General features: G+C 41.3%; 1 protein-coding gene across 5 annotated transcripts in view; it reads right to left on the bottom strand.

Annotated features, from left to right (window-relative positions):
- The window catches only part of PAPLN (papilin, proteoglycan like sulfated glycoprotein), a 149,165-nt gene that overhangs the window by 60,666 nt on the left and 60,506 nt on the right, over window positions 1-27,993 (bottom strand). For all 5 annotated transcript variants that reach the window (XM_089686871.1, XM_089686872.1, XM_089686870.1 and 2 more), the window contains one exon: window positions 24,051-24,166. In XM_089686871.1, coding sequence (XP_089542997.1) covers window positions 24,051-24,166 — 116 coding nt within the window. The remainder of the gene's footprint in view (window positions 1-24,050; window positions 24,167-27,993) is intronic.

The following is a 27,993-nucleotide window of genomic DNA, read 5'->3' as shown; positions in this document are numbered from 1 at the left end:
AAAAATAATAATAAAAAAGGGGTAAAATGTAATACAAAAGAAAAAAAAATTGAATTTTCTTTTTTCAGTCAGTGTCCCTGATCACTGCCACACAAGGGATATCCAGTCATATGATAACACTGTAACACTGTACTGCACCGGTAACAATATGTAAAATTTATATATATTGTGGGGTTAGCTCAGGTGGGGGATCTCCTTCCCTGGGACAAAGGTAGACCGCACAGCAGGCTTTCGTCAAAATCTGACTGGTTGTCAGTTTTATTAAAAGGTTTGCAAGAAATATCAAAATAAAACAAAACATCAAAAATAAACCCTTGCCATCCAGGCACTAACTAAACAGAAGATGATTCCTCTCTCAGAGGTGAAGGGCTTCTCCCTGTCACCAAAACAAAATAACAGCAAACCTTTTCTTGCAGGTATAGTCCATACACACAGCTCTCTCAGAATACCTCTCTGAGTCCCAGGCCACGAGCAACTCCTTGCTCCAGCTCTGCCCTTTTTGTATCACCTGCTGGTGGTCATCAGTGGAGCCCAAACTCTGGTCCGGAACCACCTCTGCCATTGTGGCCCCGAAAACCCGGAGTGGACTCCACCTTACACCTCACAGTATGATCTCATGCGAGGTGACACATACCGTCCATCCATCAGTTTGCCGTTCATACTGTCACATATCCCCCCCCTCTGCTCAAGCCCCTGCGGCTGAGCAACTGTCCCAACCAGGCAATGGACCCGGGAAAGGGCATCTACATTACTTTGCAGTTTCCCCGCTCTGTGTTCCACTGTGAATTTGAACACTTGTAGCGCGAGAAACCACCTTGTCACTCGACTGTTTTTCTCCTTATTATCACACATCCATTTGAGCGGGGCATGATCAGTAACCAACTTGAACGGTCTTCCTAACAGGTAATATTTCAGGGCCTCCAAGGCCCATTTGATGGCCAAACATTCCTTCTCCACAATGGCATAATTTCTCTCATGTTTGTTGAGCTTCCTACTTAGGAAGACCACAGGGTGCTCCTCCCCATCTCTGATTTGGGACAGTACCGCACCTAGTCCCACGTCAGAGGCATCAGTCTGTACCACAAACTCTGTTGTGAAATCTGGCGTCACAAGCACAGGTTGAGCACAGAGAGCTTGTTTTAGCCTTTGAAATGCGGTCTCCGCCTCGGGATTCCACTTAATCATGACCGATCCCCTACCTTTTGTCAGATCTGTCAGTGGGGCTGCAATGGTGGCAAAATTGGGGATAAACCGCCTGTAGTATCCTGTGATCCCAAGAAATGCCCGGACTTGCTTTTTATTTACAGGTTGGGGCCACTTTTGAATCGCCTCAATTTTATTGATCTGAGGCCTAATGAGACCTCGACCAATGATGTAGCCAAGATATTTGGCCTCCTCTAAGCCTATGGCACACTTTCTGGGGTTGGCGGTAAGACCTGCTTCCCTCAGCGAATCTACTACCGCTTGCAGGCAGGACAAATGAGACTCCCAGTCTGGACTGTGGATGACGACATCGTCCAAATAGGCAGCTGCATATTGGCGATGTGGTCTTAACGTTTTGTCCATCATTCGTTGGAATGATGCCGGAGCACCATGTAGACCAAACGGCATCCGCTTATACTGAAAGGACCCCTCGGGGGTAGAGAATGCCGTCTTTTCTTTTGCAGCTTCCGTTAAAGGAATCTGCCAATAGCCTTTGGTTAAATCTAAGGTGGTTATGTACCGAGCCGTTCCCAACCTGTCAATGAGCTCATCCACCCGAGGCATCGGGTACGCATCAAACTTAGACACACTGTTCAGTTTCCTGAAATCATTACAGAAACGAATTGTTCCATCTGGTTTTGGGACCAACACTATGGGACTCGACCACTCACTGTGAGATTCCTCAATCACTCCCAACTCTAACATGTCCTTTATTTCCTTTGCCACCGCTTCCCGCCTGGCCTCGGGTATTCTATAGGGCTTGACATTTACGCGGACCCCGGGCTGGGTAACTATGTCATGCTGTATGACCGTCGTCAGTCCAGGTAGGTGAGAGAAGAAATCTCCATTTTTCCTCACAAACTCCTTAACATCATTTTGTTGGGCTACTGACAAGGTTTCCGTTATAGGTACCTGAGGGGCCACGGGACTCACGTCCTTTTGGGGGCTTGGTACTGCCAACAAACTTTCCCTGTCTTTCCAAGGTTTTAAGAGATTAACATGATAGATTTGTTCGGGTTTCCTTTTCCCTGGCTGGTAAACTTTATAATTTACTTCCCCCACTTTCTCCCTAATTTCAAAGGGACCTTGCCACTTGGCGAGGAATTTACTTTCCACGGTGGGGACTAGCACCAGCACTCTATCCCCAGGGTTGAAGGTACGAATCCTGGCACCCCGGTTATAAACCCTTCTCTGGACCTCCTGGGCTTGTTCCATGTGTTCCCGAACAAGTGGCATGACAGCTGCGATTCTATCCTGCATCTGTGAGATATGCTCGATGACACTTCTATAGGGCGTGGACTCTGTCTCCCAGGTTTCTTTTGCAACATCTAGCAATCCCCTGGGATGTCTACCATACAGTAATTCAAAAGGTGAATATCCTGTAGATGCCTGAGGTACCTCCCGTATAGCAAACATGAGATAGGGTAGCAAAAAATCCCAATTTCTCCCATCTTTGTCCACCACCTTTTTTAACATAATCTTAAGGGTCTTGTTAAACCTTTCCACAAGCCCATCGGTTTGGGGGTGGTAGACCGAGGTACGGAGATGGGAGATTTTGAACAGTTTGCATAACTCTTTCATAACTCTAGACATAAATGGCGTGCCCTGATCCGTTAATACCTCCTTTGGAATACCTACACGACTAAACACCCGGACAAGCTCTTTGGCGATATTTTTAGCTGAGGTATTACGCAAGGGGATGGCTTCAGGATACCGGGTGGCATAGTCAAGTATCACCAGTATGTGCTGATGGCCCCGGGCAGACTTTACTACTGGACCCACTAGGTCCATGCCCACTCTTTCAAACGGTACTTCAATTATGGGTAGAGGTACTAGCGGACTACGAAAATGGGGTGAGGGCGCAGAATATTGACATTCCGGGCATGACTCACAATGCGCTTTGACGTCTCCATGTAAGCCTGGCCAAAAGAATCTCTGGGTTATTCTCTCCTTTGTTTTCTCTACACCCAGGTGTCCACCCATTATATGCCCATGGGCTAAATCTAGTACCATCCGGCGAAAGGGTTTGGGGACCACTAACTGTTCTACCACCTCCTCCCCTTGCTTTACCACTTGATACAGCAAGTTATTGTTAAGAGCCATGTAGGGAAAAGACACCGCTACATCATTTTCAACTGGTTCCCCATCAATCATTCTAATGTTTTCACGGGCTCTATTAAGTGTGGAATCTTTCAGTTGTTCCGTACAAAAATCCTCTTTTCTGACCTCTAGGTCAGGCACCACATTCTGTCCACTCTCACTAGAGCCAGCGGTCATCTCTTGTTCTATATCCTCAATGTCTGGGGTTGGATCCAACTCCTCCTGCTCCCCAGCCATTACAGAAAAAGGAAAAAGGTCTACACCTTCCTTGGACACACCCACAGTTTCCCCTTCCACCTTGCCGTCAAAGGGGTCAGGAGTGAGTTCAGGAGTTTCCGGCGTTTCCCCAGCAGGGGGAGCTCTGTCTTCCTGACTCCCCTCCTTATCCCATAACTTCCAGAAATGGGGAAAATCTCTCCCCACTATGGCTTCATGAAGCAGAGAGGGCACCACCCCCACAGAATGGGTCACAGGGCCCCAGGGAGTACCAATCTCCACCAGAGCAGTCTGGTAATTACGTGTATCACCATGAATACAAATAACTCCAATCATGCTAGGGTGTAGGCTGGCAGGGTTTACCAAATCACTTTTAACCAAGGTCACAACACTACCCGAGTCTAGCAGAGCAGTTACTGGCTTTTCATCAATGGCAATCACACACATTTGCTTTTCCATGCGTTTCTGACATGCTGCAGTACATACCACCTGTGCAAAAAGAGACATGCGTTTTCCTAAATAAGCATTTTCACATTGCATAGGTTCATCATTTAAAGGACAGTTTGCAGCAATATGACCTAACGCATGACAGCGATAACATATTATATGTTCAGTGCTTAGACCTCTAAATGGCTTTGGGGACCTTCCTGACCTATTTGGCCAGTCTCTAGGTCCTAAGCCTACAGTCTCATTATCTGACACAATAGTCTTATCATTTTTTCCTGAGCCTTTGGCCCATGGAACAGTCTTACCGGATCTTCCGGATAGTTTTCCACCCCTAGTGACATTGGGGTACGGCCCAGGTGAATGAAAAAAGTCCTCAGCGGCTGCATATCTCTCCACCAGGTCCACCAGCTCGTTTGCAGATTTAGGGTCTCCACGGCCAATCCACTTCCTCAAAGTGGCAGGGAGTGCACGCAAATATTGGTCCATGACCACACGCTCCACAATCTGAGGGCCTGACAATACCTCTGGCTGGAGCCATTTTTTGGAGAGATGTATCAAATCGAACATCTGAGATCTGGGTGGTTTGTCAGCCCTGTAATGCCACTGATGCACCCGCTGAGCCCGGACTGCAATGGTGACGCCCAGGCGTGCAAGGACCTCAGCCTTCAGTTTCTCATAGTCCTGGGCATCCCCTGGTTCCAGGTCATAATAGGCTTTTTGGGATTCACCTGTCAAAAATGGCGCAAGCAGTCCTGCCCATTGCTCCTTTTTCCATCCTTCCCGAACAGCAACCCTTTCAAAAGTTGTGAGGTAGGCCTCCACATCATCCGCAGGTGTCATCTTCTGCAAAACATAACTGGCCCGCGCCATTTTCTGCTCCCCTGGCAGCGGATCTGCAGATTCCTTCTTTAATTCTAACAGGTGTTGGGCCACCTGCTTAAGGAGCTCTCGGTCTGCTTGTTGGGCTTCATGTTGTGCCTGTTGGGCTTCATGTTGTGCCTGTTGGGCCTCATGTTGTGCCTTTTGGGCCTCATGTTGTGCCTGTTGGGCCTCCGCAAACTGGCGATTTGTCTCCCATTGTACTGCATTGGCCTGCAGTAAGGCTCTTATTATTTCCTCCATCTTCCCACTTGCTCAGGAAGTTGCCCGCACCCTCCACCATATGTGGGGTTAGCTCAGGTGGGGGATCTCCTTCCCTGGGACAAAGGTAGACCGCACAGCAGGCTTTCGTCAAAATCTGACTGGTTGTCAGTTTTATTAAAAGGTTTGCAAGAAATATCAAAATAAAACAAAACATCAAAAATAAACCCTTGCCATCCAGGCACTAACTAAACAGAAGATGATTCCTCTCTCAGAGGTGAAGGGCTTCTCCCTGTCACCAAAACAAAATGACAGCAAACCTTTTCTTGTAGGTATAGTCCATACACAGCTCTCTCAGAATACCTCTCTGAGTCCCAGGCCACGAGCAACTCCTTGCTCCAGCTCTGCCCTTTTTGTATCACCTGCTGGTGGTCATCAGTGGAGCCCAAACTCTGGTCCGGAACCACCTCTGCCATTGTGGCCCCGAAAACCCGGAGTGGACTCCACCTTACACCTCACAGTATGATCTCATGCGAGGTGACACATACCGTCCATCCATCAGTTTGCCGTTCATACTGTCACAATATATATATATATATATATATATATATATATATATATATAAACTTTTTTTGTGACAAAAAGATTACAACTTCAAAAAAACTCACCATGCCTCTTCCTAAATACTTTGGACTGCCTACTTTCCAAAAATGCTTAATTTGGGGAATATTTGTACTGTCCTGGCATTTTCAGGTCTCAAGAAATGAGATTGGCTATCAGTACATCAGGATTGATCAATTTTCATATATACACTCAAAAAAATTAAAGGAACACTTTTTAATCAGAGTATAGCATCAAGTCAATTAAAGTCCTGGAATATTGATCTGGTCAGCTAAGTAGCAGAGGGGGTTGTTAGTCAGTTTCAGCTGCTTTGGTGTTAATGAATTTAACAACAGGTGCACTAGATGGGCAACAATGAGATGACCCCAAAAACAGAAATGGTTTCACAGGTGGAGGCCACAGACATTTGTTTCCTTACTCATCTTTTCTGACTGTTTTTCACTAGTTTTGCATTTGGCTAGGGTCAGTGTTACTTCTGGTAGCATGAAGAGATACCTGGACCCTACAGAGGTTGCACAAGCAGTTGAACTCCTCCAGCATGGCACAGCAATACATGCCATTGCCAGAAGGGTTCCTGTGTCTCCCAGCACAGCATGGAGGAGATTCTAGGAGACAGACAGTTACTCTAGGAGAGCTGGACAGGGCCGTGGAAGGTACTTAACCCATCAGCAGGACCGCTATCTGCTCCTTTGTGCAAGGAGAAACCGGATGAGAACTGCCAGAGCCCTGCAAAATGTCCTCCAGAAGGCCACTGGTGTGAATGTCTCTGAACAAACAATCAGAAACAGACTTCATGAGGGTGGCCTGAGGACCCAACATCCCCCGATAGGCCCTGTGCTCACTACCCAGCACCATAGAGCTCGACTGACATTTGACATTGAACACCAGAATTGGCAGGTCTGCCACTGGCTAGTAGCTCCAGTCTTAATGTTCAACTCAAAAGTTCTTAATGGTTAGTAAAAAAAAACAAAAAAAAAAAAAACTAAATATTCAGCTTCCAGTAGTCAGTACAAAGGAAGGACAGAGCTTGAAAACAAAAGAGAAAAAAGGTAGTGTATCTCTCTGGTACAATAGACCACTTTAAACAAAAGCAGCATCTGCCAGAATGTATGTCAAAGTACACAGCCATGCTGGCTCCAGGGAGGGAAGTCCTAGATCTTGGGGCCAATAAAATACCAAGGTGTATATATGGTCCTTCTCCACCACCGCAAAATTTTAGACAAAGCAGGGTAAGATGGTGATATAGAAGAAAAGGGGAAGGAGGCCCATATAAATAACGGTCTCAACCATGTTACTGGACTTTACTGGTGCAACGTCCCTTATTATAAAGACACTGAAAAATACAAAAACCCTGACCAGAAAAGCTATTGGGACTTTTTAGGTACCATACCAACAACAAATCATACAAATATTATAAAAAATTGTAACTTTATTATACAATATTAAAAGGCTAGATTGTCGTACAAAACCTGAGCATAAACATGCTCTCTATAAATATATACCATTATTGTAACAATAAGAACATCAGGCTTGATATAAGTAGCTACAAGATTACATGTAAAGTGAACAAGGAGAGTATATATATATATATATATATATATATATATATTTATTAAAACCCTGGTGTATATAGCTCCAATGCATTTTGCAGGTAAATGCCCACTTTCTCAGGGAGATCTGGTATATAGAATCTATGGTAGGTAGAGCCATAATGAACAAACAGAACATACAACAAAAACAACATATAATATTTCAATTTAGAATGATAAATCTGTATATACCAAAGAGCAATACCTGTTTATTCAGAATTCACTGCTTAACCATAGTCGCAGTGATGGAAAAACCACAGTCACCCATTTTGGGGGAGCACTAGTTCATTCAACAGACTTAAAAATATATAATATATGAACCGAAAAATTACCAAGCCTATAAAACGATAAAGAAAAAAAAATGAAAAGAAATAAATACTTTTTACTATCCCAACATAACATATAAACACAAAAATGTAAAAAAAAAAAAAGGGACAAAAGATGACTTACTGAACCACACTAATTGGCCCCTGTTATCTATATATAATCATCAACCTACAGTAATCATAGTATTCTAAGTATCAAAAATAATCTCCAAAGGAATTTATCCAAAAATCCATAATTAATGGATACATGTATCAATCAACCAAGGCCATACAACCAAGTTACCATTTAACTCAAAGAAAAAACAAACCATAAAGATAGTTATATTCATGTAGTTACCATAATAAGTAGCCCCAGGCACCAAGACTCAATACTGCTGGGGTTCCTGCAGAAGGCCAATATGACTGGAGTCAAGCAATAGACAACATCTCTCAATGCAGAGGTTTTAAGTAACAAAAAATGGCACCATGAGCAGTGTTCCAATCACACTGTGCATGCAACCTATACTAAAACTGTGCATGCATCATGCAATGACGTCATGACGCTGTGGCCATCTTGGTAAGCCCAATTCCTTAGTGACACAAATGGAGATGCCTCTCATATACAGGCTTGACATTCTCACCATCTTGGTACTCCTATTTATACCACCAAATAACTACTATGAAACATAGATCAATGCATTAAAGAGTAAAAAGGGAGAAGGGGAAGGAAAAGAAAAAAGAGGGAAAAGGAGAAAGAAATGAATAAAATTATATAAAGGAAAAATATTGAAAAACTAGAACAAAAAAAGTGAAAAAAAAATGACCAAAAAACACAACACGGCATAGCAGGATTCAAATAGTCATCCAAGATTAAAAAAAATAAAATAAAATAATGAATCCACCCTCATGATGCAAACTTAGTCATAAATAGTAAGTAGTCCTTCCCTCATGATGATCACTGTTTGCCAAATTAGCTTCTGCCAATGAAAATTGTTTAATAAAAATTGTTCCACAATCCAAACCTAAGTCAAATATACATCAAATTAACTACAATATACATTTCAATACAAATATTTAACCTACAAGACATTCATAATGAATGTCTTGAACAGGTAATGCCCTTTGGTGTATACAGATGTATCATTCTAAAATGCAATAATATATTTTGTTTTTGCTGTTTGTTCTGTTTGATCATTGTGGCTCTGCTTATGATTCTATATATATATACCTGATCTCCCTGAGGAAGCGGGTATTGACCTGCGAAACGCATCAGAGCTGTATACATCAAGGGGTTATATATATTATACTGTCCTTATTCACTTCATATGTAATCTTGGAGCTACTTATATCAAGCCTGATGTTCTTATTGTTACAGTATGTATTGGTATATATTTATAGAGACCATGTTCATGCTCAGGTTTTGTACTACAATCTAGCCTTTTAATATTGTATAATAAAGTTACAATTTTTTATAATATTTGTATGATTTGTTGTTGATATGGTACCTAAAAAGTCCCAGTAGCTTTTCTGGTCAGGGCTTTTGTATTTTTCAGGTCATCTGGCTGTGCCTGTCAAAACTGTCCACACTGTAGCTCAGCTGAAACAGGCCCCAGCTCTTTGGCTGTAAAACATACCACCTATTTCCTCTCAGGAGACATGAAGAATGAATATGGTGAGCACGGTGGCATGTTTCAGGGGAAACACAAATAGTCAGAAATCCTCCTGCGCTATGAGATGGAAGTATAGAACCTATTCTACAGCTGCCAACACTCAAGAACTGATACCAAAACAGTGTCAAGAAATCATAAAAAATAGTGTAGCGCTCTTAAAGAACTGTGTCTAATACACAATATTAATTCCTAAAATAAATAAATCAATATAAATTGATAAAATATACAATAGTGACAAAAAATAAGTGCCAAACTAAGATTCCAAAAAGAAATCTATCACCCACTTAAGAAATACGTGTACCCATTTAAAATATGTGACTACTATTTCACACAAACATATGGATAGTGTACACACATCTACTAATTTAAATAAAAAAAATCAAAACTTAATCCAATGAGGGAACTCTTATCAGTGCTCACACAGTGCCAAAAGAAATGAAAATTTATAAATGTGTCCTCTTTGATGAAAGACAATCTTAACAATGTCCTTTTGTGGAAATGAATAAAATCATGCAATGTGCAACAGTGATAATTAAATAAATCCGTGACTGTGCCAAAAAACTCTTCTCCTGTTAACGGCTAAATTGCCTCCTCACCTCCTCCTAATGACCCCAGAGGGGCCAACAGGCTTGCAGGATCACCCTGGATCCTTGATTTATAATGGCCAGCAGCTTCCTTCCTTCCCTGGATCTCCTTTGTGGGGCTCCTAGTGCCCCTGATCAGTCAAGGTGGTTCTGAAGGATAATAGCTCACCAATCCAGTGAGCCAAGAAAAACCTCTAAGTGTAGTACTTTAGTAAACTTTGTTTATTCAAAGAGTAAGGAGTATCACTCACATTACAGGCAGTCCTCCCTCCTCACTGATGTGTGGGTATACTGCATGTGAATGGGACTTCCTGGGTGTAGCAAAATGGCGTCGCACGCCGGAAGTGCGTCACCACGCACCGGAACTACGGACTCGCGAACCTACGCGTTACGTCACCGTCTGCTCATGACTTCCTCGGGATATACCTTGGCTCACTGGATTGGTGAGCTATTATCCTTCAGAACCACCTTGACTGATCAGGGGCACTAGGAGCCCCACAAAGGAGATCCAGGGAAGGAAGGAAGCTGCTGGCCATTATAAATCAAGGATCCAGGGTGATCCTGCAAGCCTGTTGGCCCCTCTGGGGTCATTAGGAGGAGGTGAGGAGGCAATTTAGCCGTTAACAGGAGAAGAGTTTTTTGGCACAGTCACGGATTTATTTAATTATCACTGTTGCACATTGCATGATTTTATTCATTTCCACAAAAGGACATTGTTAAGATTGTCTTTCATCAAAGAGGACACATTTATAAATTTTCATTTCTTTTGGCACTGTGTGAGCACTGATAAGAGTTCCCTCATTGGATTAAGTTTTGATTTTTTTTATTTAAATTAGTAGATGTGTGTACACTATCCATATGTTTGTGTGAAATAGTAGTCACATATTTTAAATGGGTACACGTATTTCTTAAGTGGGTGATAGATTTATTTTTGGAATCTTAGTTTGGCACTTATTTTTTGTCACTATTGTATATTTTATCAATTTATATTGATTTATTTATTTTAGGAATTAATATTATGTATTAGACACAGTTCTTTAAGAGCGCTACACTATTTTTTATGTTTCAGGGGAAGTTACCCTTTTCTCAAGCCTTGAGAAAGTGGGGTCCACCTTCAAAATAACTGTCAGATTCCCAGTTGCAATTGTTCTTCTGTATTTTTTTTTTTTTTTCGGTATTGAGACGGTGGTTGGGCTGTACACAGCAGAGGCCAGACAGGTCTGCAATTCCTCTGCATTGTTAGATAATGATCACCTGCGCTTAGGTCACATCTATCAATAGTGCACACTCAATATCAAACAAAAAAGACTGCTACTCCTATAACAGGTACAACCTTATCAACATAATACACAAACTGACAGGGGCGCTGCCTCAATATATGTTATAAAACAAAAAACAAATAACAAATTTAAATAATAAAACACAATATTTGATTGTGAAATAAAGTCCTCAATGTGAAATCAGCAAGTGTGAAAAAAAAAAAACAACAATTTCACATCCAGAAGGTGATAAGTGCTCTGTGCTCCCCACAGGTGAAATAGGTGTCATTCACGCTTTTTGTGGGGCATAGGAAGTCATGCTGGAGCTTGTAATCCTCCTGGTTAAGGATTGCTTGTCATCCCCAGTGATTCAGATATGGAGCCGGCAAGGTATATGCATGTAAGGAATGGAGAGAGGCATCCAAAATAATGTAATTCAGTTTATTAATAAATAAAAGCAGACACACTGGTATTGCACTCACATGTTTCCAGATACAATAGGTATGAGTCTCCAAATAAACCAATAAACAATAGTAGACTGCTAGTAATACTCAGAGCTCTGGAGTTAGTATCACCACATCAGTTTCTGACGCGTTTCACCCTTCCCACTGAGCGTCCTCAGAGGCAAGATGCACATCAGAGGCCAGACAGTTCTGCAACTCTTCTGAATTGCTAATGTAATCTTTTTCTTCCAATGCAGCCGGATGTTTTTTTTCCCCTTATTTTAGTTTAATTCATTATAGTCAGGGCAGTGAAGGCACAGGTGTAGGAGAACAACCTAGGCCATAGGCTACCTACCTTCCCCAACAGTGGGGTAAGTGGAGGCAGTAGCAAATAGAGGAGTTAAATCATATGACCAGAGCGAAGGATCGGCAGCAACAAAAGTGTAGAATCCTACGACCACAGGCTTCCCCCATCAAAAAAATTAAATAGAAGCCTAAAAGGAGAGGTAAAGGTGCTGCTGAGCAGAGCAATGCTAATGTGACCTCTTCTATTCCTTTACTCTTTCATCCTTCATCTCTTCCTCTGTGTTAGTCACATCATACACAGTGAAGAACTGGTGAGCAGCCTGGTCAACAGTAACATATTCATAGACTTATCTAAAGTCCCTTTCAGCTCCGTTGGCATTTTCCAGTGAGTTTTCTCCAAGAAAGGCAGGGAAGACAGCAGCAATAATTAAGCATACAATTCCATAGCCATAGGGTGCCCACCTTTCCCCAGCAGAGTGAAACCTTGAAACTCACCAACGCCCACCTCACTGTCTCATTTGCCTGTATGTTAGATTGACACTTCAACTGCTTCTGCACCAACATTGTCATTTTCCCACAGACCGTCACTATTTTTTGGGGTTCAAACAATATTTTCAAATTTACAATTTTTATACTTTTCTTTCTTTTTTTTTACATTTTTTTCCTCATAAAGTCATGTTTTATCAGAGAAAACACTTCTGCCCTGTGTCTGCAGTTTGGACTATTCTACCTGGCCACGATAAACTACTATCTTGCTGCTGGTCAATTGTTTTCTGAAGTTTCTCTAGAAGAGTACACTTTTATTTTTAGTGTAACAACAGACCTGTCTTGTGTCCAGGCCTTCTTCACTCTCCCCACAAAACTGCTCTGCTGCTGGTCAGTTCTCTTTCTCTGAGATGGTATGCTTGAATAACTAGTACATCAAAACACGTGCCTTGTTTATGTTCTCCGATTTAAGCCAATTATACCTGGTCAGGTTTACATACTGTCCTGGTGCTGGTTAATGTTTTAGCAAACCATGCCTACATAGCTTTAGCTGTGATCATTTTGAAAAATTGAGCATATGAGGGTACAGCAGTGGGGTGAGGTGCGCCATGCACATTTTTCTTTTAAAGCTGATGCGAAAAAAGGCACCTCTTGAATGGATTGTCAAGAACAACTTCCTGATGCACTCTAATTGCCCCAAGCTAAAAGTTATTATCTAAAAAAAGGGAAAAGACCCCAATTAAAGGAAAAAGTAGCTAATGTGTTGACAGTTGAAGAGCTACACTCCTCAATCTGTTATTGCAGGCTGATATTGGTCCTTAAAAGATGTTTAGGGTGTACAGATCTGCACACACTAGCTTGGCATTAGGGCTGCCTATAATGTGCTGATGTAAGTTTCCCACACATATTCAAATGTTGTCAACATTTAAAAAAAGGGCCTGTGAAAAAATAATTGCAGCCAGCAACATCAGGGAATACGCCCTGTAAAAAACACTTGTGACCTGTTATCACGGAAGTGCAGTTGGACAGGGACAGGCTTTAAAGAGGCTACAGGATATCAGCAGCATTAAGATGTTAAATAAGTTGAAAGAAAGCAACCCAGGTCTGGAGTTTACAGTATAGTTGCTATGAACGCCAAGAAAAATAAACTACCTATCTTCAGACTATGAATTACAAAGAACTAAATGTATATAATATACTCAAAATAAAAAAACAGGGCTTTGTCTCCCTCAAGCACTTTAAAGTACACAAACATTAAAACACCATAGTTGCTGTAATATTTTTAAAATTCCAAAGCCCTTCTAAAATTATCCCACCAAAGACGCTGTAAAAAACACAGGACAAACAATACACATAGATCCACAGATTGTCTTTGAAAATGATACACCCCAAAAGTATTGTATCTAGACTCAATAGAGCCAATAGAGACTCTAGACTTTATAGTACATACCCTTCAAACATTTTATCTGGATTCTTCCCACATAAAAAAAGGACTTGTCTAATTTCATGTTTGTTACCATACTTCACTATTTGCATTCTCAAATATAATTTATGTTAATTTTATAAATCCTGTCTTTGAAAAGTGTATGAGCATAGCTGCTTTTGCTCAGGGCTGTCTTTAATATTGATTGGACCCTGGGCAGCTGTTTTCTTGAGATTGTGATTGGTTGCCAGAGGTTACAGCATATCAATACCACTCACTGATTGGTTGCTAGAGGTTACAGTAGTTGCTAAGGCTTCCAGCACATTTCTGCTTGCTGATGGTTGCTAGAAGTTACTGCACAATATTACTGCTTACTAATTGGTTTTTAGAGGTTACTGCACATCTTTACCATTCACTGATTGGTTACAATTCATCATTACCACTTACTTATTGGTTGCTAGAGGGACCCCTGGGCTGAAGGTTGCAATCTTTCTATGGAGGGGCCCCTGGACTGGAGGTTGCAGGCTTCCTATGGAGGGGCCTCTGGATTAGAGGTGGTAGTCTCTCTTATGGAGGGACCCCTTGACTGGAGGAAGCAGTCTCCCTATTCAGGGGCTCCTGGACTGGCGGTTGCAATCTCGCTATGAAGGGGCCTCTGGACAATCTCTCTATGGAGGGACCTTTAGAACGGAGGAGGCAATCTCTCTGTGTAGGGGCCCTTATTGGAGGTAGCAATCTCTCTATGGAAGCCCTCTGCTCCAAGAGACCGCTATCTCAAGTCCAGGGGCCCCTATATAGAGCAACTGCTACCTCCAGTTCAGGGGCCCATCAGTAGGGAGACTGCTACTTCCAGTTCAGGGGCTGGGAGCCCCTCCATAGAGGGACTGCTACCTCCAGTCCTGAGGCCCCTCCTGTTATAGGGTGACATTAGAATGGAAGCCACAGGGATAGTATATCAGCAGTGAAGTGACATTAGTGCAGGAACATGCCCCCCCGTATTGTGGGAGTTAAGGCCCCCCCTCATGTGTTCCCTGTATGTGATCTCACCTGAGCTACATTGAACATGGTCTGGTTCACCCACCTCCACAGCAGGCAGGTGCCAGTCAGACCTCTCAGTGCGGCATGGACGCCTCCCGTGTGGTGAAAGGGACAATGTGGCCGGGGGGGGGGTGTGCAGCGCCAGACTCCCAGCACTCGCCGACACAGCACATAGCAGCGGTAGTGCCCCTTGAAAGTGAAGCTGTGCGAGAGGCAAAGGACAGATCACTCCACCATGATAGGGCTGCAGGACTAGAGTAGTATCGGCAAATGCGGCCGAGCGCTCCTTCTACAGCCAGCACCTGCCCAGCACTGGCAATGTCTTTTGGTGCAAGTGGCTGCCAGTACTAAATATACTGTTGGCAACCCCAGGCAGCAGGAGCTCAAGGGGCAGCTGCTTTGGGCCGCACAACAGTAATTGGGCCCGTGGCAGCTGCCCCTTTTTCCCTGCCTTAAAGATTGCCCTGCTTTTGCTAAATACATTTTTGCTTGGTCCTCCATTTATTTTAGGAGGCAGAAGGTGAGGACTTGAATGCCAATTAATTCCTATTTTCCCTTAACAAGTTTAGAAGTAAAAACTAAGTGGACTTCTCAGTAAATATACAGAAAAGATGAGATAGTTCTATGTAAAACTGACAGGAAGGTAAAAATACTATTTTATGAAACTGTACCTTTTTACATGCAGCACAGTAGCAGACCATGGAAAAAGCCTTTTCTACAAATCTCTGGGATTTTAAGAACTGCTGGGAAAAAGTCATGTACTGTATGGAGTGAGTGTGTATTTCTTCATTCATAGCAGAATATAGCTATTGCTTGAAGGGTGATTTTCCTTCCCATCCACTGGTCTGTGTGTGACAATGATGGGAAAGGGTGCAAAGTTAATGTGCACTAGCCCAAGGGTGGCAGAGAGGTGTAGCCCAGGGTGACTGGCCAGACTAGGGTAGATTTTTGTGGATTTAGTGGTCTGAAAAGCTTCCAATTGTGGATATATAGAAGTTATTTGTCTCATGTAAGAGAGCCAGGGCAGGGAGCTTTGGATGGTTGGGCATTGGGTGCATGAAAAAGAATTGAGTGGATCATGTGGGATGTATAGGCAGGTTCCAGAGACAGGGAAATTGTATCACAAGGGTGTACTTCATTTCAGTTGTCTGGGGTGTGTGTCTGTATGCAATCATGCAGGATCTATGACATGGATGCATGGATGTTGTGGACACATGGACTGGCAGTGTGTAAGTGTTTGTGTGTGAAGGGGAGATTGTACATTAAGTACATCCATCATGGAAAAGGAGTAGTTTGGGTGTATTTTGATGTGCGACAGAGGGCAGAGTTTGGGTGTAAGAAGTATTAGTTCAACTGTTCCTCACAGTGCAGGACTCTGGGGTGGCAAGGCATGTGCAGGGGAAGAAGTCAGACGGGTAACTTTTGGTTTAAAATATTACTTGATTTACTTTGGAAAGTGCTGGGTGGTGTGCACAAACCCTAAAATGTTTATTACCCAGTATACTGTACATTTACTGTCATTCTTGTGAATTCTACTTACACCTTAACTTTGTAGAATTACTTTGTCCTGGATATTTTCTCTCTTATAAAATATGTCTTTACCTATATGTTATATTGTTGGGTCTCACATCAGTTCTGCGTAGTTAGGGATTTACTGTATTTTTAAAAGGACAATTGTTAATGATATTCTACATTTCTGATCTTTAGCAAACCCATAAAATGGGGAATTTACAAGCATTTTGTTGAGGATAACAGAACAGTGTTAACTAATATTGTGCAGTGGTGGGAGTTGTAGTTGTGGCATTGAAAGGAAATGACTAAGCTACTTCTATCTTAAGAATTCTGAACTTGTGTTAATTCAGCTGTAGGAACAGAGAAGATGCTTCCTCAAAGTTCTAACATGTTTAAGTATGAACATATTATGTGAACTTGCGTGACATACAAGACACAGAAAAACTTCCACAGCTCACAAGAATTAGGGCAAGTGTACCGGATTTAGGACAAGACACTATTCAATCTCCAAAATCTTCTCTACAGCATAAGCATCCTAGTAGATTGAATGCCGTAATAAATATCTATTTCTGCTTCCTGGACAATTTCTTGAGAGACAAACAAATCTACTTACATTGAAGAGCACTGTAGTATAAATGTCATTCCAGAAATGTAACTCTTCAAAATGAAGTATTGCTTAACTAAACAGAAGAGAGTGGTGTAATATATTTATGACACCTCTCATAAAAACCCTAACCCTACATTCATATATTTGTAGGTACTGTATATAGGGTTTTTCACTTTGCTAAAATGAAGACAAAATGCAGCCACAATATTGCAAGGGGAATTTTATAATGCTACTCACTAAAATGTTTCCTTTTGAAGTGCTACCTTCATCTTGTAGAGGTGACAAGAAAGCATTGGTATAGTAATTGTAGCACCTGCAGGGGCAACAAAATCCTAAGAGGGTCTGCCCAAGCAAAAACCAAAATCATGCAATACAAAGTTCAAAGGATAAATGAACAGTAATAAAATCCCCATATGTGCAGTCAATTAAAATTAGATTTACCAGTTTTCTGTTGATCATACGAATACCAGTGCCTTGCCGACAATGCTCTGTCTCTCCCATTAAAATGCAGAATGGCATATCATGGTTAGCACCTGAATGTTTCTTGTCCCACTGAGCTTTGCACACACATTGAAGGCTTCCTCCAACAAGCATGTGTGGTCATTCCTGAGGAAGCTCCAACAGTGCACTTTTGGGATTGGTCCTATACAGCTGACGGAGACCCAACTTTCTGACACTGGTCCCTACATTGCACCCCAGAATTCTTTCCATGGCATTCAGAAATCTGAAGACTACCACACAGTCAATACATCCAGTGTCTGAAGCAGCAAGCAACCCCAAAACATCAGTGAACCTCTACCATGTTTGACTGTAAGGACTGTATTCTTTTCTTTAAAGGCCTCATTGTTTTTTCTGAAAACAGTAGAATGATGGGCTTTACTAATTAGCTGTAATTTTGTTTTGTCTGTCCACGGCACCTTCTCCCAAAAGGATTTTGGCTTCCTCAGGTAAGGTTTGGCAAACTCCCAATCTGGCTTTTTTATGTTTCTGTGTCAGTAGTGGGGTCTTCCTGGGTCTCCTACCACAGCGTTCCTTTTCATTCATATGGCGACGTATGCGAACTGACACAGTTGTACCCTGTGCTTGAAGGTCAGCTTGAATTTGTCTGGAAGTTGATTGAGATTTTTTATCCACTATTTTAACAATCCTTTGTTGCAATCTTTGATATTTTTTTCTCTTTCATTCACAACCAGGGAGATTAACTACAGTGCAAAAAACCAATGTGAACAAGAAATTCACAAGAAAAAGTGTTTACATAAAGCACAATGCGATACTCAACTTGTAATCAAGAATATGCTTTTATCAGCAATTGCCACTTGCCACTTTGCTAATAAAAGCATATTCTTGATTATAAGTTGAGTATCGCATTGTACTTTATGTAACCGCTTTTTCTTGTGAATTTCTTGTTCACATTGTACTTTTGTAGGCTTTTTTGGTTATTGGGCAATACATTATACTTCTAGCAGTACCCATTACCTGTAATGCCTCCATTCTTTATGGTTATTAAAGATTAGCTACAGTGCCACAGGCTGAACACTTCTTGACAATGTTACGCACAGTGGACACAGAAACATTAAGATCTCTGGAGATGGACTTGTAACCTAGAGATTGTCCATGCTTTTCCACAATTTTTGTTCTCAAATCCTCAGACAATTCTTTGCTGCTCTTTCTCTTTTCCAAGCTCCATGTGGCACACAGAAAAACACAACAGAAAGGTTGAGTCAACTTTTCACCATTTTAACTGGTTGCCGGTGTGATTTCTATATTTTCATCACCTGTTAATTGGTACAGGTAAGTTCAATTACAAATTACAGGAGAATCACAAACTTGGAAGGCAATTATTTCTTACAATTTTAAGAAGGTGCCAATAATTTTAACCAGTCCATTTTTTTAGTTTTGCATGGAATTTGTTAATTTGGCTTTTGGTTTCTCCACTTTTTTGTGTTATACAAACAAAAGAAATAAACATGAGAATGCCTAAACATTTGTGATTGCAACAATTTTCTGGGTGAAGGGTGCATTATCTGATTAAAATGTAAGGATGCCAATATTTTTGGCCATGGCTGTATATTAGGGGTTGCAAAGATGCAGGTAATATGTGTATGAGATGTTTTGTAGTATATAAGTATATAAAAAAAATACTTATCACTGAAACCATTTGTTTGTGAATGTTTCAGAACAAGAGGCACAATGCAGGAGGGTATAACAACAACTAATAGTATAGTGATTGATATAGAGATACTTTTTTTTTTAAATCAAAATCTTAAATAGATATTAAAAGCCTATTCTGTAATGAAAGTTTGTTCCTTTAGGGAAACAGACATATATAAAACAGGGCTTACAGAGCTTGCAATTCAAAGAGCTAAGCATTCCACAAGAACCCTGTCAGAGGAATGTGGCTTCAGGGTATGTCTTAAAGAGGTGATTTTATCTGGACTGAAAATATGACTGTTCTGTAATTAGGAATGTCCAGTCCTTTAGTTACGAGCTCTTGGATGTGTAGGTACACATGGATGTAATATTAATATTGTAATAAAGGATTGAACTGCTGCAAGCCAATCATTGAAAATAATGCCAGGTAAACTTTCAGAAGTACAATGACATCATTGTGTTCTGAAGAAAACATTAGGAAATATGAGGGCTTATCGAAACAATTCATTAGGTTTATATCCAGTCAGACCTGTCTACTACATAAATGCTGGTAGATTCAAAGAAGAATGTACAACCAGACAGGGCCATATCTAGCCAGTCTGATGTGGGGGTGCAGTAAAAAATGTCAGGGGGCAGAGGATGTGAGGTCAACAGGGGAGCGTACAGGGGTCAGTATGGTAGTGAACAGTGGTTTAGCAGAGTAGAGGATGTATGGTATGTTCCTAAAGAAAAACTTAAGACTTTAAACAGTATAAAAAATATGTAACACTGACAATATTAACAATACTCATAACAAGTAATCTGCCTTGCTGTACAATTAAAAAGACAGAATGACAAAATGTGAGCAAGACTAGGATTATGAAAGACAAGGAGCACCCTGGGACAAAATAGAAAAGTTCTACGGCTGGCCAGAAGGGGGTCTTAAAGGGGGACTGAACAAAATCTGTACCTGCTGTTTACAAAGTACACCTATACCACAGTCCTTGTACACACAAAATACTGATTACTGTGCCACAACTGACAGACTCTCAGACACAAATAAACCTCAGGACAAAGGATCATATTTTTTTTTAAATTACATGTTTCCATTACATATGTTTTTATGCACACAAAAAGAATATTTTTGTCTTAGGCACCAGCCGAATTTCAATACATGTACGGGCAGGCTGGTTGTACATAAGTCAATCTACCAATCAACTTCAGTACAACCCACCTTTAGGAAAATTTCAGCTCAATCAGCACTGTGGCCGGCATTAGTGATCAATGTATTCTGATTGCAGGGAAGTCGCCCCGGTATCAGAAAACAATACTTCAGTGGGAGAGATTCCCCTATCCACCTCGAGTATGTGGATGGGAGAATTTGATCATCTTTTTGTTCAACCTGCTGGTTCAACAAAACAAAAATGAATAATGGGCAGCCTTACTAAGCCTACCTTAAAGAAGAACTTCATTAAAACCAGTAACTGTTGAGACAATGCACACCTTGATCAGGCCTATGTACAGCATAATGTATAGAGTACAGGGCTCAGAAGCAAGTAAAAAAAAAAAATAAACAAAAAATGCAGCAATTAGGATGAGTTCCACATTCACTTCAAAGTCCTCCCTTAAAGTTCCCAGCATTTTCCCTATATATCAGAGTCCTCCTTTACATCCTTGTCTTCAAAGTCCCACTTTACATCAGTGTCCCTTGAGTTCCACCACCTTACATCAGAGTCTGCAGTCCCCTCTTACAGCAGAGTCCAACCTGCGGAGTGCCCTCTTATATCAGAGTCTGGCAGAATGCCCCCTTACATCAAAATCCAGCAGAGTGCCCCCTTACATCAGAATCCAGCAGAGTGCCTCATTAGATCAGAATCTGTCAAAATGCCCTTTTATATCTGAGTCTGGCAGAATGCCCCCTTACAGCAGAATCCAGCAGTCCGCCCCCTTACATCAGAATCTGGCAAAGTACCCTCTTAAATCAGAGTCTGGCAGAATTCCCCCTTACACCAGAATCCAGCAGAGTGCCTCCTTACATCAGAATCCCACAGAGTGCCCCCTTACATCAGAGTCCAGGTTGTAACCCTTTATATAAGAGCCTGGCAGAGTGCTTCCTACATCAAAATCCAGCAGAGTGCTCTCTTACAACAGAATCCAGCAGAGTGCACCCTTACATCAGAATTCAGCAGAGTGCCCCCTTACATCAGAGTACAGTTGCCCCTAAGTGTTAACTGGACATGATATCAACTGAGCAAGTTTATGAAGCTCCTGGAAGAACATAAGGGAAGCCACAACGTAGCTGCTGTAATTCCAATCCCCCTCACACATCCCTTTCTCAGGCACAACACTGGCTGCACATGGGGGATTTCAGTGTGGGCAGGGCAGACACAGAGCGATAGGGGCGGAGGCGGAGCGGACCGAGCCCAGTTGAGGCTGGGCATTGTGAGTGACAGCCGCTGCAGCTCTAACTTCTGCTGATATAGACTATGTGCAACCCTGCTCAGGCTTAGCATCTATGAGGGAGGGGAGTTGTCTTGGGGGGTTGCAGCTGAAATCTGTGGGGTCACAGTGCAGCCCACCCCAGAGCCCCCCCTAGATCCGGCCAGGCAACCAGATTGTAAAGTGTAGTGTCAGGTTAAAGCAGTATTTACACAACAAAAAAAATTAATATATTTAACCTTACCAATAGGTGTAGCATGTGCTTTATTGTTTTTTTTTTAAGGCTTTTCAGTTCCATTATAAATGGTGGTTCCAGCTTATATCAGGATGGGATTCTCCATATACAGCATTAGGGAAGAGAGAAGGATAGCCCACATAGTGAAAAGTACAACTGTTTTTATAGAAACTATAAAAGAAATGCATTTAAAGAGTATAAAATAATGTTTGCCTTAGAAAAGCACTGAATTCCAGTATTAAGAATGGCCGCTGCATATTTTCAGTGTTGGAAGTGACAACAAACCAGAAGTACCCGCCCAATGCATTTTGTTGTAGAAAATGACATCATCAGGAACAGGATTTTTTCAGTTTGACTTATATCTGATTGGTTGTGCAGATTAATGAACCTTGAACCACCTTAATAAATAATACTAATGTTTATGACTAGTATTCCTCTTGCCATCTGCCCAAATCACAATCAACCCTTTGATGGTTTTTACAAACAAGCTGTAATGCTAGATTAATCATATCCGTATCATGTTCTTAAGCTTGAACAACAACTAGTATAGAATTCACAGAGGAACTGCCTAAAAAATCATCAAAATTAGCAGTAGCTGTTCTGATCAATCAGCTCAGTGATATATTAAACTTCCTGATGGCCTCCCAAGTTTGGAAAACTAAGAGTAAATTGCTGAGTTCACGATGTGTGCAGCATAAATTGTCAGTTCAGATCCTGCTTAGTTAGGGGCTGTTTGATGGAAGAAATGCTATTATGACCATCAAAACTGAATAATATTTCTCAATGTGTGTGAGAGAGGGAATTATTTACTGGTATGTACTTGGTTTCCTTGGGGTCATTGCAAATGAATTTTTAAAGTGGAATTGAACCCACTAATTTAACGGTTTCCCAAAACAGATAAAAACAGTTACTTTCAAGGTGTATAGTAAACTACATAACCTCATGCGCACACAGGATGTAAAAAAACCCTGTTTTTTTCTTAATTTCTGTTAAAACGTTTTGTAAATAAGTGATTTTTCTCTTTCACTGATGAGGCTGCACTGATGCGCACTGATGGGCACTGATAGGCTGCAGTGATTGGCACTGATGAGGTTGCACTGATAGGTGGTATTGATGGGCACTGATAGGCAGCACTGATGGATGCTGACAGGCATCACTGAGGAGGCACTGATAGGCTGCAGTGATGGGCACTGATGAGGCTGCACTGATAGGCGGCATTGATGAAAACTGATAGGCAGCACTGATAACCAGCACTGAAAGCCAGCACAGATGGGTAAGTCAGTGTGAGGAGAGGATGGTCGGGAACCGGTATTTCCTTTTTACATGTGATCAGCTGTGATTGGACACAATCAGCTCGCACTGGCCCCCTACTTGGATAAATGATAAGCTGTGTCCAAAGGACACAGTGACCACAGATCACGCAGGCGCGCGCCACAGGGGGTGCTCAGGGGTGTGTGCCCATGGAAGCCCTCCCAAAGCTAGCCGACCGTGCTATAGACGTCTTTTGGCTATAGCGCGGTTGGAAAGTTGTTAATATTCTGGCCAATGGAATGAATGAATGCCCTAACACTTGGTGTGCCTAAACGCAAAACTCGACCTCATGCACTTTTGTAAGCTCCTTCTCTTCTGCCAGGAGCAAAGGCATTCAGAGGAGTAGGGCAAACACCCCGAATACATGAAGCCTAACCTTTGTGCTTGCTTGTGTGCTTATTATCGTTTGCAGCTGAACTGTCAAACCATTAAATTGCTGGAGCCATAGCCGATCACATGTGCAGCACCATGGCAATTGCAGATCCCAAATTAAACTATATTTCATAAAGCCAATGACTCATTGTAATTGTTTAGTCTTATTCCAAATTTTCTGAATGAGGTTATATGGCAGGAAATGTTTATCAGGCTTTGCAATGACCAGGGCTTCAAGGCCCTCAGATATTGAGTCTCTCTGCATATAAAGAAGCAAAATACGGGTCGTGGATGAGGAATATTCCTGAGGCGGAGTTAAAGGAATAGAAAGATAACCAATTGCCAATTGCAGATCAAAGGACAAGAAGGCAGCTTCCTTGGCTGTACAGGATAGGAGGGTTTAATTCTGCTTTAAGATGAAAAAAGGAAATTGGAGATTTCACTACTGAATAAGGAATCCAAGTGGTGCCAAGCTCTAAAAAGGGTGGCAACAGTGGGATACTTTATTTCAGGTCATGAAATTAAGCCAAATGATCACAATGGTGGCAGTGGTGGGATCCTTCATTTTAGGTACTGTGATGAAGCCAAAGCACTACACAAACCCATACTGATAGATGACTATCGAGCATCCCACAATTTAAACAAAAGTAGGTTTTTAAAAGATGGCCATTTACCTGCGAGAATAACATTGTCTTTCTCGGAAGCTTACACCCCCACCACAGGTTCGACTACAATCTCCCCAGTCACTCCAATTGTCCCAGAAATCACTTTGCCTTTTCTTCCTGGTTGCCTGCAAAATAATACAATAAAAAGAGTGGTATTATACAAATAAAAAGATCAGATGATGCAGGTTTTCCTACATTGCTTTAAAAGAATAGGAAAAGCTGAAACACAATCATTTCTGAAAACTACTTTTGGAACCATCAATGAATTATGTTATCTTATTTTTCAGTAGAAAAAAACATAATATTTTTAATACTGAAGATAGTAATTTAGTATTATAAAATGTAGTATCTAATATAAACAAATCTGATGTAGCAAATATCGATAGTGACACCTGATAACTTATACAAACCATATTGCTAGGTGGGAAGAGGGTTTAAAACCCAACTGAACCCTCTTTGTTTATTACTGTAACATAGCCACAGTATATACAGTAATAAATATGCCTCCTTTTATACTTTATTAATTGTCTAAGTGATTCAGCATGGGTAAAATAAGCCTGTGTCGGCAGCATGTTGGAGAATCTCACACACAAGAAGCAGCTCAACTTTCTGATACCCCCTTGAGCAATGCCTAACAAACGGTTCTGCTCTGTTGTTTACAGCATTGTTCAGTGGGGAGTGTCAGACCACAGGAGAGCTTGTGTGAGTGATGGTCTGACATTCCTATGTGCTGACATTAGGGTTTTTTTTCTTTTAAAGCTACCTGCATTACATCAATAAATTAACAATGAAAGCATTTTTTTTTAATTTAGAAGAAAGGGTTATAATCCCTGTCAGTTTTTTTTTTTGCCATATGCGTCCCATTGGGAAGATTTCCCTTTACTTCCTGTGCCATAGCCAAACAGGAAGTGAAACAAAATCCCTCCACAGTTGGGGGATCCCTAGTTGTCACCAGGGTTGACACAACTAACATTCGCATTGGAAGGTTTCCCCACTATTCCTCAACATTTCTCTTCCAAATACACAGCACTGTTGTTTATTGTGAATAGACCTTGTGCTACATGGTACATGCTAAAAGCTTTTTCAACATCTAGGTTGTGTACATTTCACTAACTGCATATTTTTATTCAATGGTAATATTAGATGGTAGTAATTCTTTACTTTTTTCTGTAATGGCCCAGGAATATCAACTCTCTTTAGCTAATTTTAAAATTGTAACAGAAATTCTTTCAAACGATGAGAAAGCATCCTAACATACAGATTTATAATGATATATCGGCATATTTGACAGGAGATAAAACATACACCAAGCCCAAACAATAAAAAGTAAGCAGCAAACAGGCACGCCCCTAGCGTGTTTCAGTTCAAGCACTTGTAGAAATGTTCGCTTTTTGTCCATAGGCAAAATGATCTCATATCTGGCACAAAATCAGACAACCGAATGACTTACGGAATTAAGTACACAATTATACCGAGGGATGTAAGAACAGGAGGCTTTAACCAAAGCGACACTCAAAAGAATTGAAAACATTTTGGAGTTCGTACAAACACATTATTCTGTAAAACAATAAGCTTCATTGTTCAGTGCAGACTTTTGTGTGTTAAAATCCCAAAGATGCAACATTTTACAGGAAATAGCAGTCACGTGCAGTTAAAGTAATGTCCTTGAGTGACTTCATACTTAACATTGTATGACTTATTTGAAATTACAAGTGATAATATCCTAAAGAGTAAACTCTAACTTGGTGGTATAAACTGCAAAAGTATTAAGACTATAACTATTCATATGTTAGTGTCTTGCAATATTCTGTTTTTCAGAGCAGTGCTTTACTGTAGTACAAAAATCAGATGTTTGCCAACCTCAACTTAACACACCATTTTAACATGCAAACCCCCAAAAAGTCTGATTATTTATTGACAATAAACTGTGTAGTGATGGGTGAATCTGCTTGGGTCCGACACTTGCAGAATGCACACCAGAAGATGTCATCTAGTGGCTATAGTAATACCACCACTAAAAGAATGACGTCTGTCTGCAGTAACAGATAGGGGTTTATGCAGATGCACAGGAAAAATCTGGCCATTTTGTTTGCTTGTTCAGTGAACTAAACAGGTAAAGATGGCTGTGAACTATGCATTGCAGCAAACTCGAACTTCATCCCTACCTTTAACCTCCCTGGAGGTCTAACTAATCAATATTTTTGAATGTCAAAGCGGTACATTCTTTTGCATGGAAAGTTGTTGTTTTATATTGTAGGCCTGTAATTCTTAGGAATAACGCACTTAAATCTGTCCAAACAAGAGTCTAGTAAACATCCCGGGTATGATAAAGTTTGAAACACGAAATCATAAATTATAATATAATAAATAATTATAAAAAATAATAATATAATAATAAATTTAATTCAATAATATAATCAAACCAAAAACACTGAAATTTGAAATAGAGCACCAGGTTTGCACATCGCTGAGCTCAGTCGCAGAATCATTTTCAGTATCTGGTGACAAATTTCACAATCGCTCAATTCTGCAAGTGATTCTAATTTACTATCGCTGTTTTCTAGCCGGTCTAAAACAGCTTTTGACCTAAAGAGACACTTTTTGGATGCCATGGACATTTCTCAGTTTCCAGGCAGAAAGAACAGTAAAAATGCAGGCAGGGCACAGGACAAAGCACTAGGGACAAAATGTATGTGAAATGGTTTGATACAGTAATGTGATACTTTACATTACTATTATTATTTATAGATCACAGTGTATTGTGTGTATGTCAAATTTTTACTTTTTTGAATCTCCTTCCAGTTCCGCCTCCCATACGTGCGGACGCTCGCAGGGAACGGAACCCGGAAGACGGATGCTGGCATTGGCCGGCGGACAAGGCCAGGGGACACAGCGATAGGACCTCATGGGATTGTGGGACAAGGTAAAGCTCGAGGGATTGCTGCAGTGTAATCCTGAGTGTTGCTCGGGGTTACTGCTTTTGGTACAGAAATTAACCCCCGAGCTACATTCGGGATTACCGCCAGAAAGGTTAAGATAGATACATTATATGACAGAGGACATAAAATACACATACTGTGTTGATGAAACAAGCAGCAATACATTCTGGGTACATGCAAACCACATACAGTATGTGAATTATTTCCTTTGGAATTGTCACATATGCATTACAGAGGTAAAATTATATTATTAGATAATAGTATTATTATTATTATTATTATTATTATTGTTATTATTAAAAAATGACAGAAAACAGAAATGTGTCTGATATCGGCATCTTGCCTTGGGCAGCAGGGACCCATCTTTCCTATGTACTGAAGTAGGTAGGTGGAGCCAGGTCGGGCACACAACTGAGCATTCTTATTATACCATAAACTATTTCTGTATGCTGAAAGCATTAGAAGAAAAAACAAATACCCGAACCCTAATATGGCAGGTATTATTATTATTATTATTCAGGATTTATATAGCGCCAACAGTTTGATCAGCGCTTTACATTATAATGGGAGACAGTACACGAGACAACACAGTAACAATACAATACAATACACGAGGGGTTCGAGGGCCCTGCTCCTTGGAGCTTGCAATCTAGGAGGGAGGGGAGAGTGGTACAGGAGGAAATAGCTGTGGGGGATGGAGTGGTAGGAAGAGTGGAGGAGATCGGCAATTAGGTGAGGGCGGGGTAGGCTTCTCTGAAGAGATGGGTTTTCAGGGTGTGCCTAAAGGTGAGGAGAGTAGATGACAGTCTGATAGATTGGGGTAGTGAGTTCCAGAGGATGGGGGAAGCCCTGGAGAAGTCCTGGATATGGGCATGGGAGGAGGAGACCAGGGAACTAGAGAGAAGGAGGTCTTGTGAGGAGCGGAGAGAGCGTTTTGGGTGGTAGATGGATATCAGGTCGGTAAAGTAGTTTGGGGCAGTGTTATGAACAGCTTTGTACGTCAATGTTAGTAA

The sequence above is a fragment of the Staurois parvus genome, unplaced genomic scaffold (genome assembly GCF_062004578.1).
Source record: "Staurois parvus isolate SC_StPar_1 unplaced genomic scaffold, SC_StPar_1.0 ptg000414l, whole genome shotgun sequence".
NCBI lineage: Eukaryota > Metazoa > Chordata > Amphibia > Anura > Ranidae > Staurois > Staurois parvus.
The sequence above is the reverse complement of the archived record's forward strand: the minus strand, read 5'-3'. Positions and strand labels throughout refer to the sequence as shown.